The 27,504-nt window shown below is 39.6% G+C and overlaps 2 protein-coding genes and 1 long non-coding RNA gene across 7 annotated transcripts in view; 1 reads left to right on the forward strand and 2 right to left on the reverse strand.

Moving 5' to 3' along the window:
- Nucleotides 1-795: 795 nt before the first annotated feature.
- Nucleotides 796-3,038, reverse strand: LOC125161133 (cytochrome c). 2 transcript variants are annotated; one of them, XM_047850767.1, is made up of 3 exons: nucleotides 2,898-3,038; nucleotides 1,652-1,828; nucleotides 796-1,540 (listed from the first exon to the last, which is right to left on the reverse strand). In XM_047850767.1, the coding sequence occupies exons 2-3, from the start codon at nucleotides 1,818-1,820 to the stop codon at nucleotides 1,392-1,394; spliced, it is 318 nt and encodes a 105-aa protein (XP_047706723.1). In that variant the 5' UTR covers nucleotides 1,821-1,828; nucleotides 2,898-3,038; the 3' UTR covers nucleotides 796-1,391. The 2 variants fall into 2 exon arrangements, with proteins under 2 accessions (XP_047706723.1, XP_047706722.1); XM_047850766.1 differs by having other exon boundaries at nucleotides 2,832-3,003.
- Nucleotides 3,039-3,223: 185 nt separating this feature from the next.
- The window catches only part of LOC125160634 (uncharacterized), a 56,195-nt gene continuing 31,914 nt past the window's right edge, over nucleotides 3,224-27,504 (forward strand). For all 3 annotated transcript variants that reach the window (XR_007150321.1, XR_007150319.1, XR_007150320.1), the window contains exon 1: nucleotides 3,224-3,328. This is a non-coding gene — a long non-coding RNA (uncharacterized LOC125160634). The remainder of the gene's footprint in view (nucleotides 3,329-27,504) is intronic.
- The window catches only part of CA2H7orf31 (chromosome A2 C7orf31 homolog), a 43,744-nt gene continuing 26,402 nt past the window's right edge, over nucleotides 10,163-27,504 (reverse strand). For both annotated transcript variants that reach the window (XM_047849772.1, XM_047849771.1), the window contains 5 exons: nucleotides 26,440-26,621; nucleotides 22,775-22,863; nucleotides 15,452-15,626; nucleotides 15,068-15,159; nucleotides 10,163-11,407 (listed from right to left, as the gene is read on the reverse strand). In XM_047849772.1, coding sequence (XP_047705728.1) covers nucleotides 10,586-11,407; nucleotides 15,068-15,159; nucleotides 15,452-15,626; nucleotides 22,775-22,863; nucleotides 26,440-26,621 — 1,360 coding nt within the window. In that variant the 3' untranslated portion in view covers nucleotides 10,163-10,585. The remainder of the gene's footprint in view (nucleotides 11,408-15,067; nucleotides 15,160-15,451; nucleotides 15,627-22,774; nucleotides 22,864-26,439; nucleotides 26,622-27,504) is intronic.

The following is a 27,504-nucleotide window of genomic DNA, read 5'->3' on the forward strand; positions in this document are numbered from 1 at the left end:
TTCCTGACTTCTTTGCTTACTTACATTTTTCCAATGATTGAAAGTAAGATTAAATGACAAATTGCTTTGCCAGGCCTTAATAAGCTATCTAATCATCCCCATCATCTTTGAAACCATTGACAGACAAGGCCTCTTCCCAGTTTCCTTATTGTCTCAGAGATAGCTTGTCAGTTTCTTTCACTGAGAATTTCACCACCTCCATAAAATGGCCAGGGTCTCTCTAATTGTTAGGGCATGGACCATGTATGAAATAACTTGTACAAAAATTATAGTCACACACCACAAAACTGTGACCAGAAGCATGTTGTTTTATCCACGTATGAAAGTCTGAGGGTTCATTCTGGCCACAGAAACTCTAAGGACGAATCACTGAAGTGTTGTTCTAGTTCAGACTGTCCTAGAGGAATAAGTATACAATCTAATACTATTAGTAACACTGCTCCATCAGCACTTAGGGCTGTTGTACTTAAATTCTGGCATCAGTCATTAAATCAAGCACATTAGAAAAATCATGATCTGTGATTTTGTTTTTAATTATCTTAAGCCTTATCAATAATTTACAAATTTGTGCTGATGATATATCTCCTCTACTTTAACCCTTCTAACGAGTTAGCAAAAGCACCATTACCAATCATACATATATGGTAATTCCACAGTTGTATTTTTGAGTAGCTATTTAGAAGACAATCCTGAATTATAACTTAGTAAAGAATTCACAGGCCAAATCTGCTGCTATAACTTATCACACTGAATTTTAAAAGCATCTGACCTTACAGATCATCTATAAAACATGAGAAGTGTTACTATTGTTTATTTAATATTATACATAAACCACACTAAAATGCCTTTCATTAAGCAAAAGGCAACATTTTAAATGCAGGGAATTTTAATTAAATTGGCATAGTTAAGACTAAAAAGATAAAGTGGACATTGCCAGCTTATCTTCAGCCCTTGCCTTTAACAGGCTAACACAACTTTTGAAACACAGCTGAGTCTTGCTGTTCTGATACAGTGAAGGGATTTCCTCAGTATTTAAATATATTAATATAACCAGTTATATAAATCTAAATATAAAACCAATCTCCTGTAAGTTTAGAGATGGCATTTACCATCTCTGTGAAAAGCTCAACAATCTAATCAATTCCAATCATATTCAAAGGGGAAAAGAGTGACAGCACTTGCTGAACCAGAATTACTATCAAAGGTCAAAAAGTGAATCATATTCATTTAACCACAAGCCAATCTTATTTAAATCAGGACTGTTCAAATGAAATATTCTATCAGCCATTCATGATCTGAATTCTGGTGTATGTGATCAATTTAAATATGGTACACATAAAAAAAGTCATGAGACATTTTTGTTTTGTAATAAATAAGGCAACAGCCAACTATTACTCCTTAGTAGCTTTTTTGAGATAAGCTATCAAGTCTGCTCTTTCCCCTGCCTTCTTAATGCCAGCGAAGATCATTTTTGTTCCAGGGATGTACTTCTTGGGATTCTCCAAATACTCCATCAGTGTCTCCTCTCCCCAGGTGATGCCTAAACAAGGAGGAATGTATGTTAAGTATTTTACACTCCTGATGAAGGTCTTACCGTTGGTTATATTCATGCAATTTGTGCTTCTGTAATTTTACAACTGTCCCGCCTTACCTTTGTTCTTGTTGGCATCCGTGTAAGAAAACCCAGGGGCTTGGCCTGTCTTTCGCCCAAATAAACCGTGGAGATTTGGCCCAGTCTTGTGCTTGCCTCCCTTTTCCACAGTATGGCACTGGGCACACTTCTGAACAAAAATCTTCTTGCCCTTCTCAACATCACCCATTTTTAAATCTAAAAACGAGAGACCCAATTACTTATTTCCTTCAAGTAAAAGTCCCATGGAAATCAGTGATCACTCTGGACACTTACTCATCCACTGCGAATCTGAATCTATGATATGATATTGAGCACCAGGGTAAATCCCATTTTACTTATTGGTACACTTGCAACAGACTCTTTAGTACCAAAAACACTAGGTGGAAGGAGAACTTCCTTAAAAACACATTAAAACCCAAGTAAGCAAAGAGGGAACCTAGTTCAAAACCATTTCAAAAGTTGAGGTCAAGGTCACAAAAAGTCACAAATCTGAATACGTTGAAAACCATGATTACATTAAACCCAAACTACCGAAATTTCAACGTTTAATAAAGCCTAGCTATTTATTCATACTACAGTTTGAAGCCACGTCTCAGGAGAGATCAAAATATATTAAAAAAAAATAGAAATCCTGGTTGATTCGGCCTGCTCAGGTCACTATAAACTGCCTTGCTGTTGTGAGTGGGAGGGCAGCAGGGGGCTGAGGTCTCGCAAGGAACCCCGCTCTGGGATCTCTGAAAGCGACCACGAGGTCACCCAATCAGGCAGGTTTCAAGGAGACTGATGAAACTTAACTTCCCGAGATGCTTAGGAAGGTTAAGGGGAGAAGCGACAGGTAACCAAGAAGAAAAATGACCCCTTTTTGGAGGAGCAGTTTTTTCCTCTCCACGAAGAACGTGAGGCGCTGCGCACCGTCCCGCCCTCATCCCGGGAAGTCCCGTCGGTCGCGTCTACAACCCTCAGCCCCGACTACGCGAGCTGGGGTCTCCGTCGGATCCGCAACCAAGTCGCCTTGGGCTTTCAGAGTCCTGACTGAGCCCATTCCCTCACTTAGCTGGGATTCCACCCCATTTCAAGCCGTAGCCCACCAGGGTCTGGCTGGCCAAAGTCCGGGGTCTTCACTCCTGGGCCTACTGACCCCGCGTGGGCCCCACTCGCACAACCCGGGCACTGACCTCGGCCCCGCCCGCATACCTACCAACGCAATTGCGTGCTCCTACGGCTGCGCTTCCCGCCCGCTTCGGCCTCCCCGCTTTGCGCTCACCGTTCTTTGGTTGCGCGCGAAAAGAAGATGCCCGCTCTCAAGCCGGACGTCCAGCTCTCTCAGTCCAAGGACACGCCGGTCCGCGCCTAAGTACCGGTGTTGGTGCAACCGAACTCGCTCTGCCCCCTCGCGGCCCGAGTGCGGCTGCGCCGCCTGATACGCAGTGATGTCTCCGCGCCTCATTGGCTCCGGTCTCCAGGGCCTGCGCCAACGACCTGCGCGTTTGCCGGCTAGCAGGGTAAGGTGTACCGCGAGCGTGCCCTTCTGCTCGAGGCCTCTCTTGCCGGCAATTACGACAGGCCACTGGAAGTACGACATCGAGGCGGTGCCAGGAAGGGCTGACGTCACCGTTCGGCCTGTGTGTGCCTGCGGGTGCCCCGGGGAGGGTGGAGCCGAGTCGCGTGGTGGACTGAGGGCGTTATCCTGCTAAGGTAACTGCTCTTGTGCTCGTTGACGTAATGCGCCTTGAGGGGGGCGTTTTGCCTGCCCAGAGGGGAACGCCCCAAATCTGTTGTACGTAGAGGTCTCCTGGCTACCATCTTTTCAGCTGGCGACCTTTACCCAGCGTCTGTCGTGGTTCCACGGCTGGCGCCAGCCGCACCCACAAAGAATACCCTGGAACCGGAGTTATGAGAGTTGGACCCGAGCTCCTGACGTGTTCTTGTTTCGCCTCCATTCTGATACTTTGAGTCATCTTTCAGATATCCCCTTAATGGATGCCCCAAGACCGAGGAATGGGGCAGGTGCAGCAGCTGCGGCAAAAACTAGATTGTAGCTCTGGCCCGTCACCTGCCTGTTTGCTCTCTGCCAACACCCGTCTCTCCCTCGCGTCCATGTGCAGAACAAGGAGGATGTTCAGGCAACATTAGGAAGTAACAATTTTTACATGGTTAGAGAATTCTTGGAAATCTACGGCGGATTTGCATCTCATTTAACCTAGGGTTGCATGTCATGTTCAAATAAGATACGGGGCTGGAGTCACATTAGAAATGCAGGTTTGATAACCCAGTTTCCAGTTATCATACTTTTCCTTTCGAACTAGCTCCCCTTCCTGTCATGCTCAATTATATCACTGGGAAATTTCTTCTGGACTCCCGTGGCCCTCTAATTCAGCCCCCGAGTTCTGAAGGATTTTTTTCCAACTTTCTCATATTCTAGCACTGCCATATTCAGTCATGTGTTTGTTGAGTGCATATTATGTACCTGGTGTAAATCATTGAGGACTCTCTGGTGGAGCTTACATTCTAGCAATCTTCCTGCTCCCAATTTAAGCAATAGATGCTAGATTACCTTACACTCCTTCCCAACCACTGATACTGTGATTTCTGCTCCAGAGCACGCATCTCCCTGTAGAACTGGATTTTTTTTTTATTGTTTTGTGTCCTGACTTCCAGTTCCCCCTCTCTCTAATTGCACACACTACTGCTCCAGAAGTGTGCTATGAAACAGCAGAAGTCACACTTACTCAAGATCATTTGTGGCTTTTGGAAGGGACCAAGATAGTGATCATTTAGGTTTACTCCTGAAGTAGGATCATTTGGCTAACCAAGTATTTATTTACTTATTTTAAATAATCTTTTTTTTTTTTAAGATTTTATTATTAAGTAATGTCTACACCCAACATGGGGCTTGAACTCACAACCTTGAGATCAGGAGCTGCATGCTCTACAAGTTGAGCCAGCCAGGCACCCCATGGCTAACCAAGTTTTTAAAAGACCAAACTTAACAACACCTTGCAAATTTAGAACACCTGTTCTTTTGAAGCTAAGTACTGATAGCGTCACCCATATTCCTCCAAGGAATGTGTGGTCCTTAAATAGGTATAGTCCTCTCAAAATCTGTTTTGTTCATGGCATCAGAAGTTATTAGTCTTTGTTTGTAGAAGAGTTGACTCATGGAGCATATTGTGCTGCTACCGCAGATCATATAGATGTAGCATTAAATCAGTTGGCTAAATGAATTGATGTCATTTAAAATTAATTCCTATGAAGGGGAGAATGGAAAGCAAAGTTCTTAGTACTTTTAATTAAGGACATTGTAGATAAAGAGCCTTGTTTTTGAATGTAATGGGAAGATGAGGAAAAAGAAAACAAAAGTAAACACTTGGCACATTGCTGTAGTAAAGCAGATACCTTAAATTATGTGTTATAATATTTATGTATTTAGGTTTGGAAGAGACTCATAGTATTTACAGTTTACTCAGGATACCTGAGAGAATTAGTTGGGAACAACAATATTTTGCACTTGTTCTCTGTTATATTCATATGTTATATCTGTTCAGTCTATCTCCCTCTTATCCCGTTTAGTGGCTGGTAAGGAGTATAACTATTACAAAGCAAATGCCGTAGCTTTTTCCTTCCAGCAGTAGAATGGATGGCATACTTTAAAAATCCCTCCTGATGAAAAAGATCTAATAAGATACCACCCTCCCCCAAATCAAAACATATACGAGGTCGCAAGAAAGAAAGGGAAATCTCCTGGTTGGAGGCAGGGCTGACGTGGGGAACAGGCACTGAAAAGGAATGTGATAAGCTTAAGCTCACTTTAGGACCACCTTAGGGACTTTTGCTGAAGTAAAAGAGCTTTAGGCTTTAGGAGCAGCTCAGCAGAATGAGAGTAAAGCTCATAAAATGTGACAGTAGGGGGGATGGAGAGGTAAGGTTGGCTGAGTCCCCTGCATAATGCTGAAACACTTGAACCTAAAGGATAAAATACAATCTCCCTGGAAAAGGGAAGAACCAGGTTAGTCTTGTCCGGCTTGGCCTTAAGTACTGAGTGAGAAGAAGAAGTATCCTCTGTGCATTCATAACCACGGGTCAGCCCTCATGCAGGTTTGATTTTACCCTACCTGCATGGTCTGAGAAACTCTCGCTGAAAAATTAATACAGTAGTCGTGGATGAGCAGTATGTTCTGGTGTCTCACAGAAGAAAACATAAATCTGCAGAGGAATATTTTAACCCAGGCCCTCAGGATTCCCGTACTCTTAAGAAGTGCCAAGCATGAGATCATTATGAAAAAACAACAAAGAGCAAAGTTACACCACAGATGACCATAGGTGTTGGAACTATTAGATGTCACTGGGGAAGTAAAAATCTTACTGAGAAAGATATCTCCTCACATCACCGTATGAGGAAAGAAAACTCGTTCACTGTTGAGTAAGCACAATAAAGTGGTTGTACGTATGTAGTCCACAAGAAACTACTAAATCAGAATAAAATCTCACACAATTAAGCTAAAGTAATTATAATCCTTTTATACCATGCTGTTTTTAGCTAGCATAGAACATGAGGCTTTAGGATCAATAGTAGCCTATTTCCTTTTGGGCAGCACAATTATTGCTTATTATTTGTATTAATGGTGACCCTTTTTCCATAGGAGAACTTATCACAGTTTGTGATCAGATCCTTCTTGGTTGAGGGTTTTTTTTCACATTCTTTTACCTTAAGTTCACCAGGAATTGGGGTAGCCATTTGTTGTCCTCATCCAAAAGAATAATAAAACTTATTTTCCTGAGAAACAAATAGTTACGCTTACATTAAGCTTCAAGGTGACACTCTACCTTCCTTCATGTTTACCTACCAAAAAGCATAAAACCCAGACCTCTGAGAGACTCTTTTATACTCTTAAAGGCTAGAATGAGGACTCTGGCCCTTTAGATTTTCATAGGAAACACTCCTAGAAGGGGGAAAGAAGAGAAATGGTCTTATTTTCTTTTAAAAACAAAATAATTTTTATTTACCTTTACAATGTGTAATATGAAATAACATTTAAAATATGTAGACAAAAGCAGGGAACAAAAGCATTTGCAATGAATAAGAGACTATCCAAAACAACCAGGCCGATTTTAAAAAGAGCCAAAGCTGATTTGTAGAAATAAAAATAATAGTCATTGAAATAAACTACATACAATATGATAAGCAGAACATTTATTATCTTACAGCTTCTCTGGAAGCAGCTTATTTGGGTTTTGGCTATGGCTCAGAGTCTGAATTTGTAGTCACACTGTTGAACAGAGATACAGTTATCCGAGGGCTCAAATAGGGCTGGAGAATTCAATTCCAATTCACTTCATATGGTTGTCAGACCTCAGTTCCTTGTTGGCTCTTGGTTAGAGGCCTATGGATGGGACCACTTACCCCATGGAAGCTTGCTTCCCAGAAACTGAGCTAGAGAAGCTAAGGTAGATGCCAGTCCTTTATAACCTTTTGTAAATCTTAGAAGTGACATACTTGTTTTATTGGTCATTGATTTTGGTACAATGTAAAAGGAGCCTTCAAAAGGGTGTAAATACTAGGCTGCAGGGATCATTGGATACACTATTAGTCGTTAGATATATCACTATCTGTATCTGTATATAGAAAATGTATGTGTCTTGGGGCATCTGGGTGGCTCCGTTGGTTAAGTGTCCAACTCTTGGTTTTGGCTTAGGTCATGATCTCACAGTCGTGAGATGGAGCCCTGTGTAGGGCTACGTACTGGGCATGGAGCCTGCTTAAGGTTCTCTATTTCCCTTTCCCTCTGCCCCTCCCCTGCTCCTGCATGCACTCTCTCTCTCTCTCAAAAAAAAAAAAAAAAAATTGATATCTACAGTATCAATTCAGGGCTTGCAGAGGTTGTCGAACCTGGTACCTGGTAAACAACCCTAGCTGTAGGTCAGCATTTCAAAGGCCTGCAGCCTGGAAATGAAGGTGAACTGGAAGAAACACTGATCCTACAAGGTCTGCAGCCCGACTTTAGTGGTTGGCCAAGGATACCTCAAATTTTGAACTTGGAATAAGGAATTCTGTTGTCTTCAGGCACCTGGCAGAACCAAATGAAAATTAAGGAAGATTATAATGTCACCCTAAATCTCAAATTATTTATTTTTAATGTATGTTTATTTTTGAGAGAGAGGGAGGGGAGGGAGAGAGAGAGGAGAGGGCAGAGAGAGAATCCCAAGCAGGCTCTCCAGAGGCTGGTGTGGGGCTTGAATGTACGAACTGTGAGATCATGACCTGAGCTGAAACCAAGAGTCAGAAGCTTAACTGGCTGAGCCACCCAGGCACCCTTACAAATAAAGTTTTTAAAGTGTTCAGCAAAGAAAGAAAGATAATTTTTAACTCCATGATATGAGTGAGAACTAGCAGAAGCAAGAACAAGGTCATAGGGATTCCAGATTTTAAAATTATCAGACTGTAAAATATTTGTGTTCTAAACATAAAAGCCAGGCTTGAATATTTTAGAAGGGAACTAGAAAGTATATATATAAAATAAAATGGCAGATTTGAACAACCTGTCAAATAGAAACTTTAGAACTGAAAAATAATCAAAATGAAGAAGATACCAAGATAACGTATAATGTACTGTTTAAAAAGAATTTTAATATTTATTTATTTTGAGAGTGAGATAGAACAGGAGCAGGGAAGTGGCAGACAGAGAGGGAGACACAGAATTTGAAGCAGGCTCCAGGGTTTGAGCTGTCAGCACAGAGCCAAACACAGGGCTTGAACCCATGAACCATGACCTGAGCTGAAGTCAGATGCTTAACTGACTAAGCCACCCAGGTGCCCCTGTATAATGTACTTTTAAGTGGAGTCCCAGAAGGAGAGAAGAGAAAATGGGATAGAAACTATATTTGAGTGAAAGATATCAATCCATAGTTCAAGAATTCCAGTGATTACTAATACAGTAAAAAAAGAAATACGGTAACAGTGTAAAAGCAAAATGAGAAAAACACTGACATTCTAAGAACTCTTAGACTGACCACTGAGTTCTCTACAGCTACAGTGGAACTCAGGGAACTGTATACGGATATCTTCAATATACTGGAAGAAAGTAGCTGTCAAATTAAATTCTTCATCTGGCAAAATATCTCTTAGGAAAGAAAGACATTTCAAACAAAAACTGAGTTTGTCACCAGCATATCCACAATGAAGGAAATTCTAAAGGGTGTTCTTTATACAAAAGGAGAATGATTACAGATAAAGAGATCAAAGATGAAGAGAAAAAATAAAGAGCAACAAAATAGATAAATATGTGGTTGAATATAAAGGAACATTGTTCAGGGGTACCTGGGTGGCTCAGTCAGTTGGGCATCTGACTCTTGATTTCAGCTCAGGTCATGATCTCACAGTCATGGGATTGAGCCCAGAGTTGGGCTCCATGCTTAGTGCTGAGTGTGGAGCCTGCTTGGGATTCTTTCTCTCCCTCTCCCTCTCCCCCTCCCCTGCTTGTGCACACTTGCATGCATGCGCGCTCTCTCTTTCTCTCAAATAAACAGTAAAAAAAAAAAAAAAAAAAAAAAAAAAAGAAAGAAAGAGTCAGACATTTAACCAAATGACCCACCCAGGCACCCCTAGTCCAGAAAGTTTGAAAGGAGGTGTAATTAAATGACATGATCATGAAATATAAAAATTAAAAGACATCTCAACAAAACACTCATAGAAATTCCTTATGAACTTTCATGATAAACAATGTCTAAAATGTGCCTGTTGGCACATTAAATGAGTTGGCTTGCATTTGACAGTTAGCTAGCCTCTTGGTAGACACCTTCCAAAAATGATATTTGGCTTTAGAATAATTGATATCAAGCCATTTGCTATGGTGTCCATGTTTATGTCCCCCCAAATTTCATGTGTTGAAAGCCTAAGGTTTATTAGAAGATGGGACCTTTAGGAGGTGATTCGTTCATGAAGACAGCCCTCATGAATGGGATTAGTGCCCTCATAAAGGAGGCCCCGGAGAGATCCCCTGCCCCTTACACCATGTGAGGTTATAGTGAGAAGATGGCTGCAGGGAAGAAACAGACCCTTCCCATTCACCAAATCTACCAGTGCTATATAACCTTAGACTTCTAGCCTCTAGCACTGTGAGTAACAAATGTTGTTTATAAGCCACCTAGTTTATGGTGTTTTGTTTTAGCAGCCCAAGTAGACTAAGATGCCTTCCTTCCTTGCCACAATTAACTCACCAGTTACTAATTAAAGCCACTGCTAGACCTTCACAATAAAATTTTTTTCCTGCGTAAAAAAATTGGTTATGTTTCTCTATCAGAAGGTTAATGGAAAAGAAACATCCAACTTTGAATGTGTGCATGCAAGGCATTTTGGGTTTCGTTTTTTCTACTGACTTAATTTGTCCACGTTTACGTAAAAAAAAAGGGCCCATATATTTAATTTATTAAGGTAATGTAGTTTATAGAGCTGCCCATCTCTCAATTCACTGGGCATTTGAATTTTGTCTTTTGTATTTGATGTTAGTTTGTACAAACATTTACAAAAGGGGACAATGTTCACATATTTATTTTATTAAGGTACTATAGTTTGTATAGACATCTGTCAATTACTGGGCATATGAATTTGAAATACTCATTTCTGGAAAACAATGATGTAAACTTTGTCATACACATTGTTTTTCATGATTTTGGAAAATTACCTTGGAGTATAATTTGAAAATGAGATTAAAGACTATAAAATTTTCTGGTTCTAATATTTTATTGCTGAATTGTTAAACTTTTCAGGAAGTAAGAACATCCCCTTTTTATGGGTTCCTCTGACTAGATCCTAACGTAAAATTCCTGAAAACATAAACTTCATAACAAGGTCATTATGGCTTTTCTAGAAAACAGAATCCAACAACATGGAAGAAATTCTGTTAAATTTTTACTTTTCTTGCAAGAGGCTGGGTTTTGAAGGAAAGGATGAAAATCTCAATTATAGAAATAATAGGAATTATAGCCATAGAATTGGTGTTTCATCCCTGAATGCTCCTTATCCCTGAGGTCTTTATGGTCTTCTAGAATTGATTTATGGAAACGTTTTTGTGCACCAGTTTTTGAAAAAGAGTTCTTAAGCCCTAGCAGGTCAGTCTGAGGCTTGGCCACTCCAGCTCTAGGAATCCAACCCAGAATGGGTCTTGTCTCCTCATTGTTTGCTGTGTTCAAGGTCAGCCTTTCTTCTGGCTTACTTAAAAAATGTTCAAAATCAAAAGCTTCCAAGTCTGGTTTACTTTCTAAAGTAGTAGGCTTACTAAAGCTAACAGAGTTTTGACACATAGTACACGGGTCACGTATGGCAGGTTTTAGATGCTCATACTGAATGTAATGGTTTGGGCTATAGCAAGGTATAGGTTGGGGTTTTAATGCCAGCTGTCTCCAGTACAAATCTTTTATCTTCTTAGTATCTGTGATTTTTGGAGATATTTTTATGTCGCAAACGTTAGTCAGATCTCTTGTTGGGTAACAAGGTGGGGATGCATAGGTAGATAGCAAACTTTGTTCTTCCTTAATCTTGTCTTCAATTTCCTGTTTTTTATGGGTGACACCTGCCAGTGTGTTATCACTAAGTGCCATCATTTCTGTAGAACTGGGTACAAAGGTATGAAAATTACACAAAACTCTAGGGGTACAATCTGGACAGGAATGTGGTCTCTGCTGGACAACAGCCTCCAGAGGCCGTCGGTTCTGCATCAGTCGAGCAATTCGTCCTGCTAGGGGTCTTGGAGGTTTTAAGACAGGATGGAATTTTTCTTGCTGTAGTGGTGGGATAAAAAGGAGAAAATCAGTTAATAAATCTGGCATTGTAAGGGTATCACCACAAACGGCAGGTCAAATTTGTACCCGTTTCACTGAGTAAATGTAGAATGGGTGTAGGAGTGCACATTGCAATGTTTGCTTGCTTATTTATTTATTTATTTACAGACATTGACATTTGGGTCCTAATAAACACATGTTTTTCTCTTCTACTGGTTTTTGCTGATAGGGAAAGGGGATATTTTCACTTGGCTATGGAAAAATTCCTCTGTGTAGGAACTCTTTGCTTTCAAATGTTCAAAGATATAAAAGAATCACTTGAGCAGAATTTCTGCCATCCCCAACAGATGATGTTGAAGGTTATGTGTGGTTATTTAAATTTCAGTGAAAGCTTTCCAATGCAAGGGTTCTTAAACCTCGGTTGAATCAGAATCAGCTTTGGAGCTGGGGAAAATGAGATTCCTAAGCTTGATCCACTTGAGACTGTGATTCAGAGACTGTGATTCTGCAGTGGAGCTCAGGAATCTGCTTTTTTTTTTTTTTTTAAGTTTATTTACTTATTGAGAGAGAGAGAACAAGAGAGCACAAGCAGGGTGAGGGGCAGAGAGAAAAGGAGAGAGAGAGTATCCTAAGCAGGCTTCACACTGCAGGATGTGGGGCTTGAACTCATGAACTGTGAGATCATGACCTGAGCCGAAACCAAGAGTCAGATGCTTCACTGACTGAGCCACCCAGGTGCTCCAGGAATCTGCTTTTGTAACAAACATCTTGGGTGATGCTGAGACCAGTGATGTGCTGTGCTTAAACAGCAGTCTGCAGGGGGCTTGTTCTATCTGTGCTTTTTGAGATATTTTACAGATATTATGAATCATGTCTGGTAACTGCAAAAGTAGTGTATTTACAAGTTTAGTAATAGATATATGTCGGTGGGGGTATAGGAATAAGAGGGAGGAGTTGATTAGAAATGGGCATGAGGAGGGGCGCCTGGGTGGCGCAGTCGGTTAAGCGTCCGACTTCAGCCAGGTCACGATCTCGCGGTCCGTGAGTTCGAGCCCCGCGTCGGGCTCTGGGCTGATGGCTCAGAGCCTGGAGCCAGTTTCCGATTCTGTGTCTCCCTCTCTCTCTGCCCCTCCCCCGTTCATGCTCTGTCTCTCTCTGTCCCAAAAAAATAAATAAACGTTGACAAAAAAAAAAAAAAAGAAATGGGCATAAGGAAACTTTCTGGAATGATGGTAATATTTAATGTATTGATAGGTGTTTGGGTTACAAAGGTGTATGCGTTTGTCAGAACTCAGTGAACATGCACTTAAAATATGTACAATTTCATTGAATGTGTATTTTGCCTTAAAAGCTGCAACAGATTGAACTCTGTTTAATGATATGCATGCTGATTGTTTAAGGATGAAGTATCCTAGTGTCTGCAGTTTCTCTCAAATGCATAAAACATAATAAAGTGTATTGATGGGTGGCTGAAGAGATGGAAAGATGGATAGATTATGTGATAAAGTAAGTATAGCAAAATGCCGATGGTAGAATCTCGGTGGCGGGTGCATGGATGTTAGTTGTGAAATTATTTCAACGTTCCATAACTGTCAAGATTTTTAAGATAGTATGTTGAAGAAAAACTAACAGAATGGATGGATGGTGATAATGGAATTGATAGCAGAGGCAATAAAAATGAGAATGGTGAGAAAACAGTAACTCGAGTTTGGATATAGAAAACAAAACGGAGTTAGGAGTGTCTTTTTGGATCCTAATTTTCTCAGAGTTGGAGGAATTTCCATCTATTATTAACAAATCTGTTATAACCTTTAGCTAGTTAGGTTTCAGTAGATACTAGAAGAAACCCCAGCTCTTTAAAATACTTTGTTAAATTTGTCATAAACAAAAAAGTGTGGGGTATATCATATCCTCCTTGGACAGGACCCCTTTATGCAAGAAGCAGTTTTTAGTATCTTTATTTCATTCTACTGTAACAAAATACTTCATACACTTATTACCACTAAAACATGCCTTCCCAGAGTCTGTTATTCATGTCTTAGTCAGAAACCAGAAAGAGGCACTAAAACTTATTTCATTTATTTTTTTAAAGTTATTTATTTTGAGAGAGAGAGAACATGCATGCATGCACAAGTGGGGGAGGGGCAGAGAGTGGATGGGGGGAGAGAGAGACAGAGAGTGAGACAGGGAGAGGGAATCTCAAACAGGCTCTGTGCTGTTAGTTTGGAACCTGATGCGAAGATCAAACCCATGAACTGTGAGATCGTGACCCGAGCTGAAACCAAGCTGGAAACAACCGACTGAGTGAGCCACCCAGGCACCCCTAAAACTTTTAAACTTTATTTTAGGCATATTTTATCTTATTATTAATAAAAATTTAGTTGATGGTTTACTTGCACAATAATTTTGCATATAATATACTTGGCAGACATTCTTTATATAACTGTACATGTATTTCTTTGTAAAAATGATAAAACTGCTTCCTGAAGGGCTGGACTCTACAGCGTCAAATCTGTGGAAACCTGGATAGCTGATGAACACACTTGACAATGTTGTAGTACATGTATAGTGCTTTCTAGCCTTAGAGAATATTTGTTGCAAGTGAAAAGTAAAAAAACCCTTCAGTGAATGATAAAGCACAGTCTGTATAACTATTTCAGGTGTTATGATTTTTTTTATCACCTTGGGAAATACCAAAGCTAATGTAAAATAAATGTGTTCAGTTCAGTCTAAGTTCTATGGTTTATATCTTCGGAAATACTAATTTTGTTTTAAAAACCGTGTAGCTTTAGAGGATAAAATCTAGGCCCCAAATAAAACAGCATATATGTCTATTGTTAAATTATTTTATTTCATGTATATATAAATAATCCAACAGACTATAATTTCTGTCACTAACGGGCTTGATCATTTCTTTCAGGCCATTTCACATAATCAATTAAGAAATTTGTATTGATATTTGCAGAGAATTTATTGGCTTCCAATTGCAATTTAGCCAACTCTCAATTGTGAATATCAGGCTTTATCTCTTCAAAAGCAGTGGTAATGTACAAGATATACAAGTATATAAACATTCATAGAATTATTAAGAATCTCATTAAAGGGTAAGCATTTGTAAACCTATTCCTTTTTAAATTTTAGCAACAGTAGCATAGTAGAAAATCTGTTTTTTAAACAGAATTTCAGTGGGCGCCTGGATGGCTCAGTTGGTTAAGCCTCTCAACTCTTGATTTCGGCTCAGGTTATGATCTCACAGTTCATGAGTTTGAGGCCTGCATTGGTTGCACTGACACTGCAGGCCTGCTTGGGATTCTCTCTCTCTCCTTCTCTCTCTCTGTCCCTCCCCTGTTCATGCACTCTCATGCTCTTTCTCTCTCTCAAAATAAATAAACTTAAAAAAAAAAACAAAAAAACAAACCCTCAAAACACCAGCACTGGGAATAGGAAAAGAAACCTCGCTTGTTCTTTGAAATAGTGGGCAAAGGTATTTAAAGCAGTTCAGATCAATTCAAAACTAACTTCTATAATGAGTTAGATTTTTCTTTTGTTAGCTTGGTCACCAGTACTCATGAAGCAAATAAAAAGTGGGTAAAGCAAGAAGGGGCCTAACACTCGGATACTTTCCCCCTAAGTAACTGCGAGTTGACTGCAATTACTTACAGGCTCTGGGTCAAATCCTATCTGTCCAGTTAACTCTGCTCTCTCCTTTTCATGGTAATCATCCAGTTCAAGGGGGCTCATGGGCCCCAGACCTTAATGGAAACATCACATCTTATTACTTTGTTAGAGTTCATGAAGGATGGCTCTTAAATGACAGTTTATAGAAAAACTTACCCATTTCCCTTTGTAATATAATTAGAATGAATAAATTGAAAACAGTTTTACCTCCCAGTTTCCCGCTAAGAGAAGCTTACTACCCACCCTAATTTCTATTAGTATTCAGGTTAAGAAACAGGGGAAAATATTAGAAGATGCAAGCTTGTAACAGCATTTGTCAAATATTCTAATTTTCTTCTTTTTACTTGTATTAAAGTAAACTCATACCTGTAAAATCATGAGCATATGAAGTGATCCAGTGGGACCTCTCAAGATTTCTTTGTATATTGGCTTCTTTTAGAGAGTTAATCGGGTCCCACGAATTTAAAGAAGTGTTAGGAGCGAAGGTTTTAGGAGGTTTTGGGTAGAACACTGGCTTGTTCTTTCCAACACATTTAGGAAACTAGAATATGAACATCAAAGTTTATTGTTATTAATGCCATCTAGTAGAATAGGGCTGATTCACTATCTTAGCAAGAAGGAGCATAAAGGAAATTCTAGGCTGAAGTCAGATATGATTTTTTTCTTCATTAATCACTAATATTCTGCAACTTAACCATATTTAGAGTTAAACACAGTATTTTATCACATGAATGATGAGTTTTTTGCTTTAGCAGGGACTCTATCTGATAATAAACCTTGGAGAAATGTCCCTGAGAATACTCTACCTCCAGTAAAATTTTATTAGAGATAAGTGTTCTGAGGTACTCCTTTGGCTAAATTCAGCCAAAATTGTGTGTCTCCCACTTCTCTTTCCTTGTCAGAAATGGCACCATTTGATATATTTTATGGATTTCTGATGAAGTTTAAGTCATTTAAATTCAAATAAAATTTTTCCTTCGATCAGTATAACTTTACAATGGAGTTTATTTTGTATTTTCAAAAGGAGGTGTACGTAAAAGTGAATGAATGAATGAGGTTCATTGAAGTCTCTTTGGGTATTTAGAAATTCACCTTTTTCTCAGATTGAGCATACTCAGTAAATATTTACTGAGCACATATATATGCAAGGTAGTGGCAGGGAACAAGGATGGAACAGAAACAAGTCATCCAGGGATGTATTGGCTAGAAGAGGAGAGAAGAAATGAACATAAATGACTCTAAGATGAAAAGTAACTGTTATAAAAGAGGTCAAGAAAGAAGTATTGGTAAGTTCTGAGGAGGGAGAGATTGATTCTAACTGAACAGGAAAGTAAGGTGGGGAGCAGAGAAGAATGGAGGAGACAAGAGCCCATGTTATGTCATACCACAGAAAATAGGCCTTGAAGGACATGCAGAGATAGGGAGGCCAAAGGAACAGCAAGAGCAGAGGTATGGATGGTGGTGGAAAGTATGGAATTAACTTTCATGAACACTATGCACTTGTCCTGAACAAAGCCTATCCTTAACGTTTGCAGGTCCTGGGGCTATATTGAGACCCTGCATTCCATTAGTCTAAATTATTTTATTTTAGTCTATTTTATTTTATTTCATTTCATTTTATTTTATTTCATTTTATTTTATTTCATTTTACTTTATTTTATTTTATTTTATTTTATTTTATTTTATTTTATTTTTAAGTTTATTTATTTTGAGAGAGAGAGAGTGAGCATGTACATGTGTGCATGTAGGAGGGAGGGTAGAGAGAGATAGAGAGAGAGAATCCCAAGCAGGCTCCATGCTGCCAGCATGAAGCCCAGTGCAAGGCTCAGTCCCATGAACCTCAAGATCATAACCTGAGCAAAGATCAAGGGTTGGCCACTTAACTGACTGAGCCACCCAGGTGCTCCTAAACAGTTTAATTTATAAATCAAGCAAATAAGCTGTTAAATAAATATGTTCCATTTTCCTACCTTGACAAAATACCTTCATGACAACTTGGAAGACCAAGTTCAAATTTAGACTTATTAGACTGCAGTGGGGACACTGGTTCAAAAAGAGCTAGCTGCTGGCCCCTGGCCTCAGCATCACTTGCTGCTTTCTTCCTACCCCCAATTCCATCCCAAATTGTGAAGTGCCTTATATATAAGGGTACCCTGGCCCTCAAGTTCAAGCTCCATTATACCTATTACCTCTACTTCCAGCAAACAGCCATCACTTGGCAACTGCTTTGGCCCTGTGGTAGATATTGGCTTGGAGCACTGTCAACCCCTGGGAGGACGGACCTGGGGAAGAGACCTCATGAAGGCCCTAGTACTGCATTCAAAGCCATTTTTTTAGGGAATTCTGCAGTGTAACATCAGTCTGGGGTGGGAGCCTGGGGAGCATGGGCTCTAGATGGACAGATTGTCTTGTTCCCATAAACATCCTGTCCCATAGGGAGGGGTATAGCCAGAGGAAGGACAGAGCTGGGCTCTAAAGGCATGGGGCCTTCTAAAATTCCTGGACCTAAGGGTGATGCTGATTATAGCAACTCTGTGAGGTTGGAGTGCTCCCCATTTTCCACATATAGAATAGTCATGGTAAAAGGCACTTGTTAGAAAACTGTCTCAAGTATTCCATAACCACCTCTATAAACCTTTAACTAATATGTGGTTTGCTTATTCAGGGCTAAAGAAAACCCTTTCTGTTCTCTTTATCTTCACAATTATTTGCAAAGCGAGCTTAGAAATAAGGACTTTTTTCAAATATTGTTCTGAGGGGCTGGATTAATCTTGTGTCTTAATCTAGTTTAAGTAACAGCAGTGATCTACTAAAATGCAGGCAAGGGCACAGAGGAAGAAAATAGGGAATGGGAAATTGTATTGTAACCTGTGGTGTTTTGGAAGAGTTTAAAGAGTCAGGGATATTTGAAGTGAAGATTTGGCCAGTTTTCAATATAGAGATGGAACTGTCCTAGGAATGAGAAATATATCTCTAGGAGGGGGATGGGCACTTTAGATTAGAAAGAGGGCTGGTGGTTCAAGAAGGAAACCACATTCCTCTGTAAGGATGATATAAGTGGATCCTCTTTGCAAGAGAAGCCAAAGGTCTTTCCAAATATTTACAGATAAGGAATAATGGATAGTAGGCTCCGTTAGGCTTTTAAAATCGTTCATTAAAATATTTCAGATAGTCCAAGGTTAGGGAAGTTTATGTCACTTGACCTCTGTGGTTATTATATTTTATCTTACTCAAAAGATGATTACAAGGTAGATATTATCCCAAAGAATATTTTCATATTGCAAAAGCTAAGACCAGATGCTTTGGCTCTTGAGAAATAGAACAAAAGATCTTTGGCCATTTGAGGAAGAGACAAAATCAGTCCAGAAGAGTCAAATATTTGAACCTATCTGTTTGCCATTTATGAAAGGAAAATGAACGTTCTGATTGGCATAATGTCTAGAAATGGCCATTGAAAAGAGGTTACCGAGGAAAGAGAATGGTAGGAGGAGAGACCATGGCTAGAGTAAGGGCAGTGCAATGATTAGTGACTCTGGTGGGGAAAACTAGGTCAGGCCAAAGAGATAAAAAGGTAAGGTGGCTCTGGGGAGTGGGTGGGAAAGAGGTACCTAGATTTCTGTGACTCTTGAGGGCACAGGCTTCATATATATGGAATGTAAAAGGATGAAAGCAAAATGACATTTAAAATAGTGTTAAAATTGGGGCGCCTGGGTGGCGGTCGGTCGGGTGTCCGACTTCGGCTCGGGTCATGATCTCGCAGTCCGTGAGTTCGAGCCCCGCGTAGGGCTCTGTGCTGACAACTCAGAGCCTGGAGCCTGTTTCAGATTCCGTGTCTCCCTCTCTCTCTGACCCTCCCCCATTTATGCTCTGTCTCTCTCTGTCTCAAAAATAAATAAACGTTAAAAAAATTTAAAAAAAATTTAAAAAAAAATTAAAAAAAATAGTGTTAAAATTAAGGCCCAGAACTTTATTTTTAAAAGGTTAAACTCTTATTTAGAATATTCCCCTTTCCAAGACCACCCATTTCTTAATGTTCTAGGTCAACAAAGTTTTGTAATCATTGGAATAATAACATTGACAGAAGGTTACACTTATTATAAGCTTACTCTCTGCTAATATGGTGCTGAGTGTTTTTACATGCATTTCATTCTCAAGACAACCCTATGAGGTAGAGTTTATGATTATTCCTGTTCTATCTATGAGGTGACTGGGGTATTGAAGAATTAAATATATTATCAAGGGTTATACAATTGGTAAATTATTTCATTTTTTCTTTTTCTTTTTTAAAAATTTTATTTTATTTTTGGGGCGCCTGGGTGGCGCAGTCAGTTAAGCGTCCGACTTCAGCCAGGTCACGATCTCGCAGTCCGTGAGTTCGAGCCCCGCGTCAGGCTCTGGGCTGATGGCTCAGAGCCTGGAGCCTGTTTCCGATTCTGTGTCTCCCTGTCTCTCTGCCCCTCCCCCGTTCATGCTCTGTCTCTCTCTGTCCCAAAAATAAATAAACGTTGAAAAAAAAATTTAAAAAAAAAATAAAAATTTTATTTTACTTTTAAATGTTTATTATTTATTTATTTATTTATTTATTTATTGTTGAGAGGGAGAGAGAGACAGAACATGAACAGGGGAGGGGCAGAGAGAGAGGGAGACACAGGATCTGAAGTAGGCTCCAGGCTCTGAGCTGTCAGCACAGAGCCGGAAGCAAGGCTCGAGCTCAGAAACCGTGAGATCATGATCTGAGCCAAAGTCGGGTGCTTAACTGACTGAGCCACCCAGGCACCCCTACAGTTGACACATTTTTAGAACCAGGAGCTGAGCCACTTTAAAATTTATACTTTTAAAAAAATTTTTTGTTTTAAGTTTATTTATTTTTGAGAGAGAGACAGACAGAGCAGAGGAGGGGCAGAGAGAGAAAGGGAAAGAGAGAATCCCAAGCAGGCTCCATGCTGTTAGCATGGAGCCTGAATTGGGGCTTGAACTTACAAACCATGAGATCATGGCCTGAGCTGAAACCAAGAGTTGGACACCCAACCAGTTGAGCCAGCTAGGCACCCCAAAATTTGTACTCTTTACAAAATGTTATACATGTTGTCTTATCAGCTTAGATAGAAAGTACTAAAATATGGTTTCTGGAAGTTTTCTTTTTTATAACCAGGAGATATATTTCTGGAATTAGTTAAGTTATTTTTTGTAAGTTTATTTATTTATTTTGAGAGAGACAGAGACAACACAAGTGAGGAAGGGGTAGAGAGAGGGAGACAGGGAATCCTAAGCAGGCTCTGTACTGGTGGCACAGAGCCCAATGTGGGACTCGAACCCACAAAGCCGGGAGATCATGACCTGAGCTGAAACCAAGAGTCAGATGCTTAACCGACAGAGCCACCGAGGCACCCTTGGAATTACTTAAGTTCTTAGTGTCCCTCTGCCTCCTCCCACCCTCAGAGAATGCTGATTATAATTATGTAATCAATTATAATGTGGGTGGGGTACAGCCTGGGAACTGGGATTTCTGAAAACACCCCAGGTGATTCTAATGTGCAGCCAAGGTTGAGAACCACTGCTCTAACAACAGGAAAGGTAAATACTATACAAAATATTCTCCTTTAACAGAGATAGAACATTGCAGATAAAGTTGAAGACCCCTTGGCCACTCTCCCCAGTGAAGTGGTGAAACGCAAGGAGGACAAGAATAGGTATTATCCTAAAGGGGGAAAAATGGATGAGTCAAGAGATAACTGCTCTCAAGCCCAGTATCAAATTTATTTTTATTTTATTTTTCTGTCCAGCGAAGTACAAAACTTGATTAGGATTAGGGATAAACCAGAAGAATAACTGAAAGATTGAAAATTAAGATTAGAAGAGATTAAGAAAGTTGGATTAATCATTGGATGAAGAGTCAGATAAATCAGTCAAAAATATTTACGTACAAAGTGCTGTGGGGAATATAGATATTATAAAAGATTCCACTTTCAGAGAGCTTGTAATTGAGTTGATAAGATATAAAATACGTGTAAAAAGTTATTGGTTATAATAATTGTAGAAACTCAGAAGAGGGGAAATCACTTCTGTTGGAGTAATAATGCTTATAAATTATAGCACTTTCCATTTTTCAAAGTGCTTTTATAGCCTTCATATAATCCTCATATCCTGTGAAGTCTGTTGGACAGATTTTAGTGAAATTATACAGGTATATTTTATTAATGTAAACTCAAAGAACAGAAATGATATTGCTAATATTACCAAGAGAACAAATGGCAGGTATAGGAATAACTAGAATGCAGGTCTCCTTATTTGGTTCACTTTCTGCTCTGCAGCAGAAACAACCAGAGTTGAGCTGAGCCTTGAAGAATGAACAGGTTTTGCATAGGCAGAGAGGCCGTGAAAGGAGAGCATTCCAAGAGTGGGAGATGGCCATCCACCTGTTCAAGGACCAGCGAGCTGAGCCGGGCTGCAGGAAGGAAGGAAGGCCAGACTCCGAAGGGTCTTCGGAGCTCAGTTAACCCTTGGAATTTACACTTAGGTAAAGGAGAGCTAGTCAAGATTGTTGCAGAGGGCTGAGATATGAGGACAGTGGCATTTTCATGAGCAGGAGGAAGTGAGGGAGATTAAAAGAAGAAACTAAACCACTGAACTGGAGACTTTGGCCATAAGAACATGTATTGACGGAATGGTCTCTCGAATGACTTCTCATATTTCTTCATATACTCTGATATAGATTTTGCTTGAAAGAATTAAAGAGGTCCAGTATGATGGATGATTCTGTAAGGATCTTTCCCGATGTATAACTTTACAAAAAACAAATAGGAAATTGTGTATTTCATAGATGACTGTGTGACACCGCAGTGACCACTCTCTGGCCTGCCACAATGGTTATCCCAACTAAAATTCAAATGTTTCTGGCCTTGCATAGTTATTTCTTGCCTACCTCATAGATTGTTAAATGCAAGAAGATAATATATGGAAAACACTTGGTACTGCCTCTCACAAACTAATTGGTCAATGAATGTTGGCTATTATAGTTTTCAAATGTCCGGATCTTTTCCTTCACGATTAAAAATTTTCTCTCCCTGCCCACATGGAGTCGTGGTACCGAGCTTAAGAGCAGAGAGTGGAGTCCGACAAGCTTGAGTTCAATGATTATGAGATAGCCACAAACTCTCTGAGACCCAGTTTCCTCATCTATAAAATGGGGATGATGATACTAACCGTTTTAAGTTATTACAAAGGCTAAGTGATATACTGTATCCAGAATGGTCATTGTGTAGCAGTTTCTCAGTACACAGTGGCCGCTGTTTTTATCTTTGATTCTACACAAATATAACGGTTGGGATAATAATTGTAAACCTTTCTGAGAATTTTTCATTTATCCTATGTATATTTGGAGTTACTTAATACGCTGTGAATTATAAGAATAGGGTTGGGGGATACACAGAGAGTGAAATGCAGCCTTCCACCTTCTTTCAGTGGGGAGCATTTTTTCTTTTTTTTAGTAATTGTGGAAATGTTACTTTACTGCCCAAAGTATGTGAAATCAGCTAAGGAAACGCACACACAAAAAATGTGCATCATGGTCAAAATCTCAACTTTTTTAAGCAGATAGAAAATAAAACAGTCCATCTTTTGGGTTTTCATAAATGTATAGAGTAAAAACATTTTTGCTTTGTTTTAAACACATATTTAAAAGATACTTACATCATAATATACACCCTGACCTGGCCAATTCAAGGCTTTCTTCTTTGAATCCATTGGAAAATCAAGCAGTTCATATCTGTAAGGGTTACCTGAAATTTTCAGGAAGAGTGCTGTTATTCTGAATAAGCAATAACAGTTTTCTATGAATGGGATTTTGGGGTGCAATAAACAGAAACAAGATGATAGGAGATAGAGAGGAATGAGGGTGCATATTTTAGCTAGTGTATTAGAGCATTGCTTGAATTCTTGCTCCCCTTCATGAGCAGCATGTGGGCCACACAGAGCAAGAATGAGTCTCTAACCCGAGTGTTGCCAGCAATATGAGGGGGCAATGGAAATGTACCTTTCTTGTTAACGAAAGGGATTCTTAGGTAAGTTATAACTTTTAAGTTTAAATTTTCCTACGTCGTCTTTTGGTCTCTGAAGGCTTAGTAAATACATTTCTGTACTACTTGTTTTGGGCTTTCCCTGCCTAAATATCAAGAAATAGAATTAGTATTTGCTTACCAAAAAGGTACTGAAAGAGAACATTTTAAAGAATGTAGCTTCTTAGGTATTAGTGGTGGTTTGATAAGCTTTATCAGATATAGCATGGTCTCCTCTGGTCCTGTAAGAAGTTCCACATTAAAGAATGCTCTGGGGCGCCTGGGTGGCTCAGTCGGTTAAGTGTCTGACTATAGATTGTGGGTCAGGTTTGTGAGTTCCACGCTGGCAGTGTGGAGCCTGCTTGGGATTCTGTCTCTCTTGCTGTGCCCCTCCCCAGCTCACTCTCTGTCTCTGTCTCTCTTTCTCTCTCTGTCTCTTTCTTTCTCTGTCTCAAAGTAAATAAACTTAAAAAAAAAAAAGAATGTTCTGAACATCCATCCTCATATGTAATAAGAACAAAGGCTGGCATATATTGAACATTTACTGTGTGCTAGTACTGTACTAAGTGTTTTATATATACACTCACATTGCTATGAATAAGGTACAATTACTTCCACTTTAACAGATGAGGAAACTGAGGCACAACAAAAATAAGCAATTTGCCTAAGATCACACAGCTAGTAAGCGGAATAATTCAAACTCAGGCAGTCTGGTACTAAGGCACTCTTCTATGTCTTTCTATTAAAGAAGAGTTCAAATAAGTGTAGAAAACCTAATGTGGTGGTATAGTAGTTTTTGGAAAGGTCTTTTTTAAAAATTTTTTTAATGTTTATTTATTTTTGAGAGAGAGAACGAGAGAGAGAGAGCATGGGGGGGTGGTGCGCAGAGAGAGAAGGAGATACAGAATAAGAAGCAGGCTCCAGGCTCTGAGCTGTCAGCATAGAGTCCGATGTGGGACTTGAACCCACAAGCCGTGAGATTATGACCTGAGCCGACGTCAGGTGCTTAACCAACTGAGCCACCCAGGCACCCCTAGAAAGGTCTTTTAGAAGGGTTATTACAATATACTCATCTTTTAAAAAAAAAAATTAATGTTTAGTTTTGGGAGAGAGGGAGAGACAGTGCGAGTGGGAGAAGGGCAGAGAGAGAGGGAGACACAGAATCTGAAACAGGCTGCAGGCTCTGAGCTGTCAGCACAGAGCCCGACACGGGGTTCAAAGTCACAAACTGTGAGGTCATGACCTGAACCGAAGTCGGACGCTTAACCGACTGAGCCACCCAGGCACCCCTGAACTTGCTTCTTTTTTAAAAACATTTCTTTCGGTCTTTTGTAATTAAATTGTCATCCCTTGTCTTTTGCTTATTGTTTGATAAACATGTTAGTGTTTTCTTGCGGATTTCTATAAAATATTTACATATCAGAACAAATTTTGCATTTTTGGTCCTAGATATTTTTCACAACTTGCTAGCCTGCCTTGTAATTATTATTTAAAAAAAATTTTTTTAATGTTTATTCATTTTTGAGAGAGAGAGAGAGAGAGAGAGAGAGAGACAGAGCATGAGCGGGGGAGGGGCAGAGAGAGAGCGAGACACAGAATCTGAAACAGGCTTCCAGGCTCTGAGCTGTCAGCACAGAGCCCAACACAGGACTTGAACTCACCAACTGCAAGATCATAACCTGAGTTGATGTTGGAGGCTTAACTGACTGAGCCACCCAGGCGCCCCAATATACTCATCTTTTTAAGGTCCTCTAAGAGTGACTAACTGGTCAGAACAGGTGGATGCTTGGAAGAGTGGGTAATGGTGGTGGTAACTTACTTTAGTCTGTGACCTACAACTGCGCTGAAAAGTGTTTTTATAAATTCTGCACACATTTCTCTGATTTCTTGTTAACTCTATGCACTTCATGTAATTTTAGAAATTATCTAATTCAGGGATTGAAAAAAATAACTTTAACACTTTGCCTAATAAGATCATACAAATTTCAGTTGCTTGGCATCCTATCTTGTAGTTCTTTTGCACAGCTCTTCCCACCCCAACCTCCCATGTATTTACATGTATATATGTTTGTATATGTATCATTTAGAGTTGAGTGTATTTATATGTATGTAGATGTCTATATATCTATATATTTGATACAGATTTCACTACCTTTTATCCATGACTGGACTGAGAGGTAATGGAGAAATTCAGTATGTGGCACACATACTGGAATCATTATATGGGTAGAGAGTAATAAAGTAGTAACTGCTAATACTTATCTCTGGTATCTGTAAAGTAGGTGCTCATAGTCCCATTTTATAGATTGAGAAGTGGAGGCAAAGAAGTTAAACTTTTCTATGGTCCATGGGGAGTAAGCGGCAGAGTGGCAGGGGTAGAATTCTACCCATGCCATCTGACTGCATAGTCCACGTTTAAACACTCCACTGTACTGTCTTTCAAAATATTACTGCTGTCTCCTAGTAAGGTACGGAGGTTGATACTAATGATGGCAAACATTTGGGTCCAAATATTTATGTACCACTAGTGGCACTGCATTATAGGACATTTCTTGGGTCTTACCTACGTCACAGCCTAAATTCATTCAACAAATGTTTCTCTCTGCCTAACATGCACCTTTTCTGTCACCTTCAGTTACCTCTTCTGTAGTATTTTCAGTCTTTCTCCATAGGTTTCTTCTCTGTTTTCAGATATCTAGTGTGGGAGAAACTTGATGACTAGTGAATGGGCTTACCATCCTAATACAACACATCTGGAAAGACCCCAGGGTTTGCTTCTGCAAGAAGATGCCCCAAGGTGTTAAGAGGACCTAAACAAATTGTTCCTATTACTTTCTGAGTCTTGTTTCAATGACATTCTCTCAGTTTCATCACAACTGCTATACCTATGTCTAGACCCTGATGCTCTGAACCAAATATTGTCCCTTGTGCTAATTACCTGAGCTAGGATAAAATTTTTAAAAGCTAAGCCATAAGAGAAAGCAGGAAGGAAATAAAAATAGAAAAGAACAGGTAGAATAAAAACAACTAATTCTACAATGTTTGGTTTCTGCTTCTAGCATGGAAGGCTGTATAAAGAAGAAAAGTTAAGAGCACCTGCGGAAAATCTGATTTACTTGGTTTGTGGTAGGGTTCCCGGTGATTCTAAAGCACAGCCACAGTTAGGAACAACTTTCCTAATCTGATGGGTCACACTTTTGTGTCTTGAGTCCTTTGCCCTCCTTTCTTTGATTTTATTAATTGAATACAATTCAAATATGAGAAGAATTAATACTGTTCTGATACCAAATCACATTTTACCTCTTGTTTTCAAAATCGTCGTATCGTAAGCCTTCGTTGGCACAGTGGGAGGAAACGGTCGTTGGCTTCGGGCTTTAATGCCAGTGTAAGGATCCTTAGGTGATGTAAAGGTCGGGAACATGGCACCACGTGAGATGTGTGTGTGGTAGGGGTGTTCAATCGGATATGGGAAGCAGGTTTCTCTGAGATTTAGTTGAGCAAACAAAACAGAATAGAAAGAAATGCAATTGAAAAAAATTAATCATCAAATATTTATTGGGATCCTTCTTTGTGACTGGTACTGTTCTATTTCTGAGGATACGACAGTGAGCCAAGCACGGCCCCTATACTCCTGGAGTTAGCTTTCTGGTGGAATATGTGCCACGAAACATATTTTCCTAATTTTGCTAGACAAATAAAAGTTACTTTTTAAAATAAATCATAACTGAATTCTTTATCTGTGAATAATTTTCACAACTAATGCAGAAGATACATGAAATCTGTAGTTTTTCTAGTTGCTTTCAATTCCTGCCTCTTGTTTTAACAGGATCCCAGTGCTTTATTTTATGGAATCATTTCTGGGCATTCAGCTTCAGTATGCAAAGTGATATCCAACCATCTTGCCTTGAACTTTCAACCTAGGCCATCTGTTTCTTTTAAGTAGTCAATCAACAAAATATACTGCCTGTTTATGTACACAGTACTGTTTAGAAATCAAAAAGCCAAAAATAGCTGATAAACTGATGGGAAAAATAAAAACCAACAAGTTAAAAAGACCACGGGGATACAATTTTACTATGATTTGAAAAACTAGCAGAGTTCTTAAAAGAACTAGCAGAGATTTGTGAGAGCTGATAGCTGGCAATCAGCGGTGGCCCAGGCCCAGATCCTGGCCCCTTACTGCTTACTCGGCCCGCTAATGCAAATCCGTACTGAATTCAGCAGCCTTGTCATCATGACGGGCTCTCTGAAATACCTAGCAGTCCAAGATTCTTAACAAGTTCCTGATCTCTCGTAGATACCGCAAGAAGTTAAGGCTGATTTGTAAGAGAAAGTGTCTAGACTTCAAGCAAAAGTCATTTATGA

The sequence above is a fragment of the Prionailurus viverrinus genome, chromosome A2 (genome assembly GCF_022837055.1).
Source record: "Prionailurus viverrinus isolate Anna chromosome A2, UM_Priviv_1.0, whole genome shotgun sequence".
Classification (NCBI taxonomy): Eukaryota; Metazoa; Chordata; class Mammalia; order Carnivora; family Felidae; genus Prionailurus; species Prionailurus viverrinus.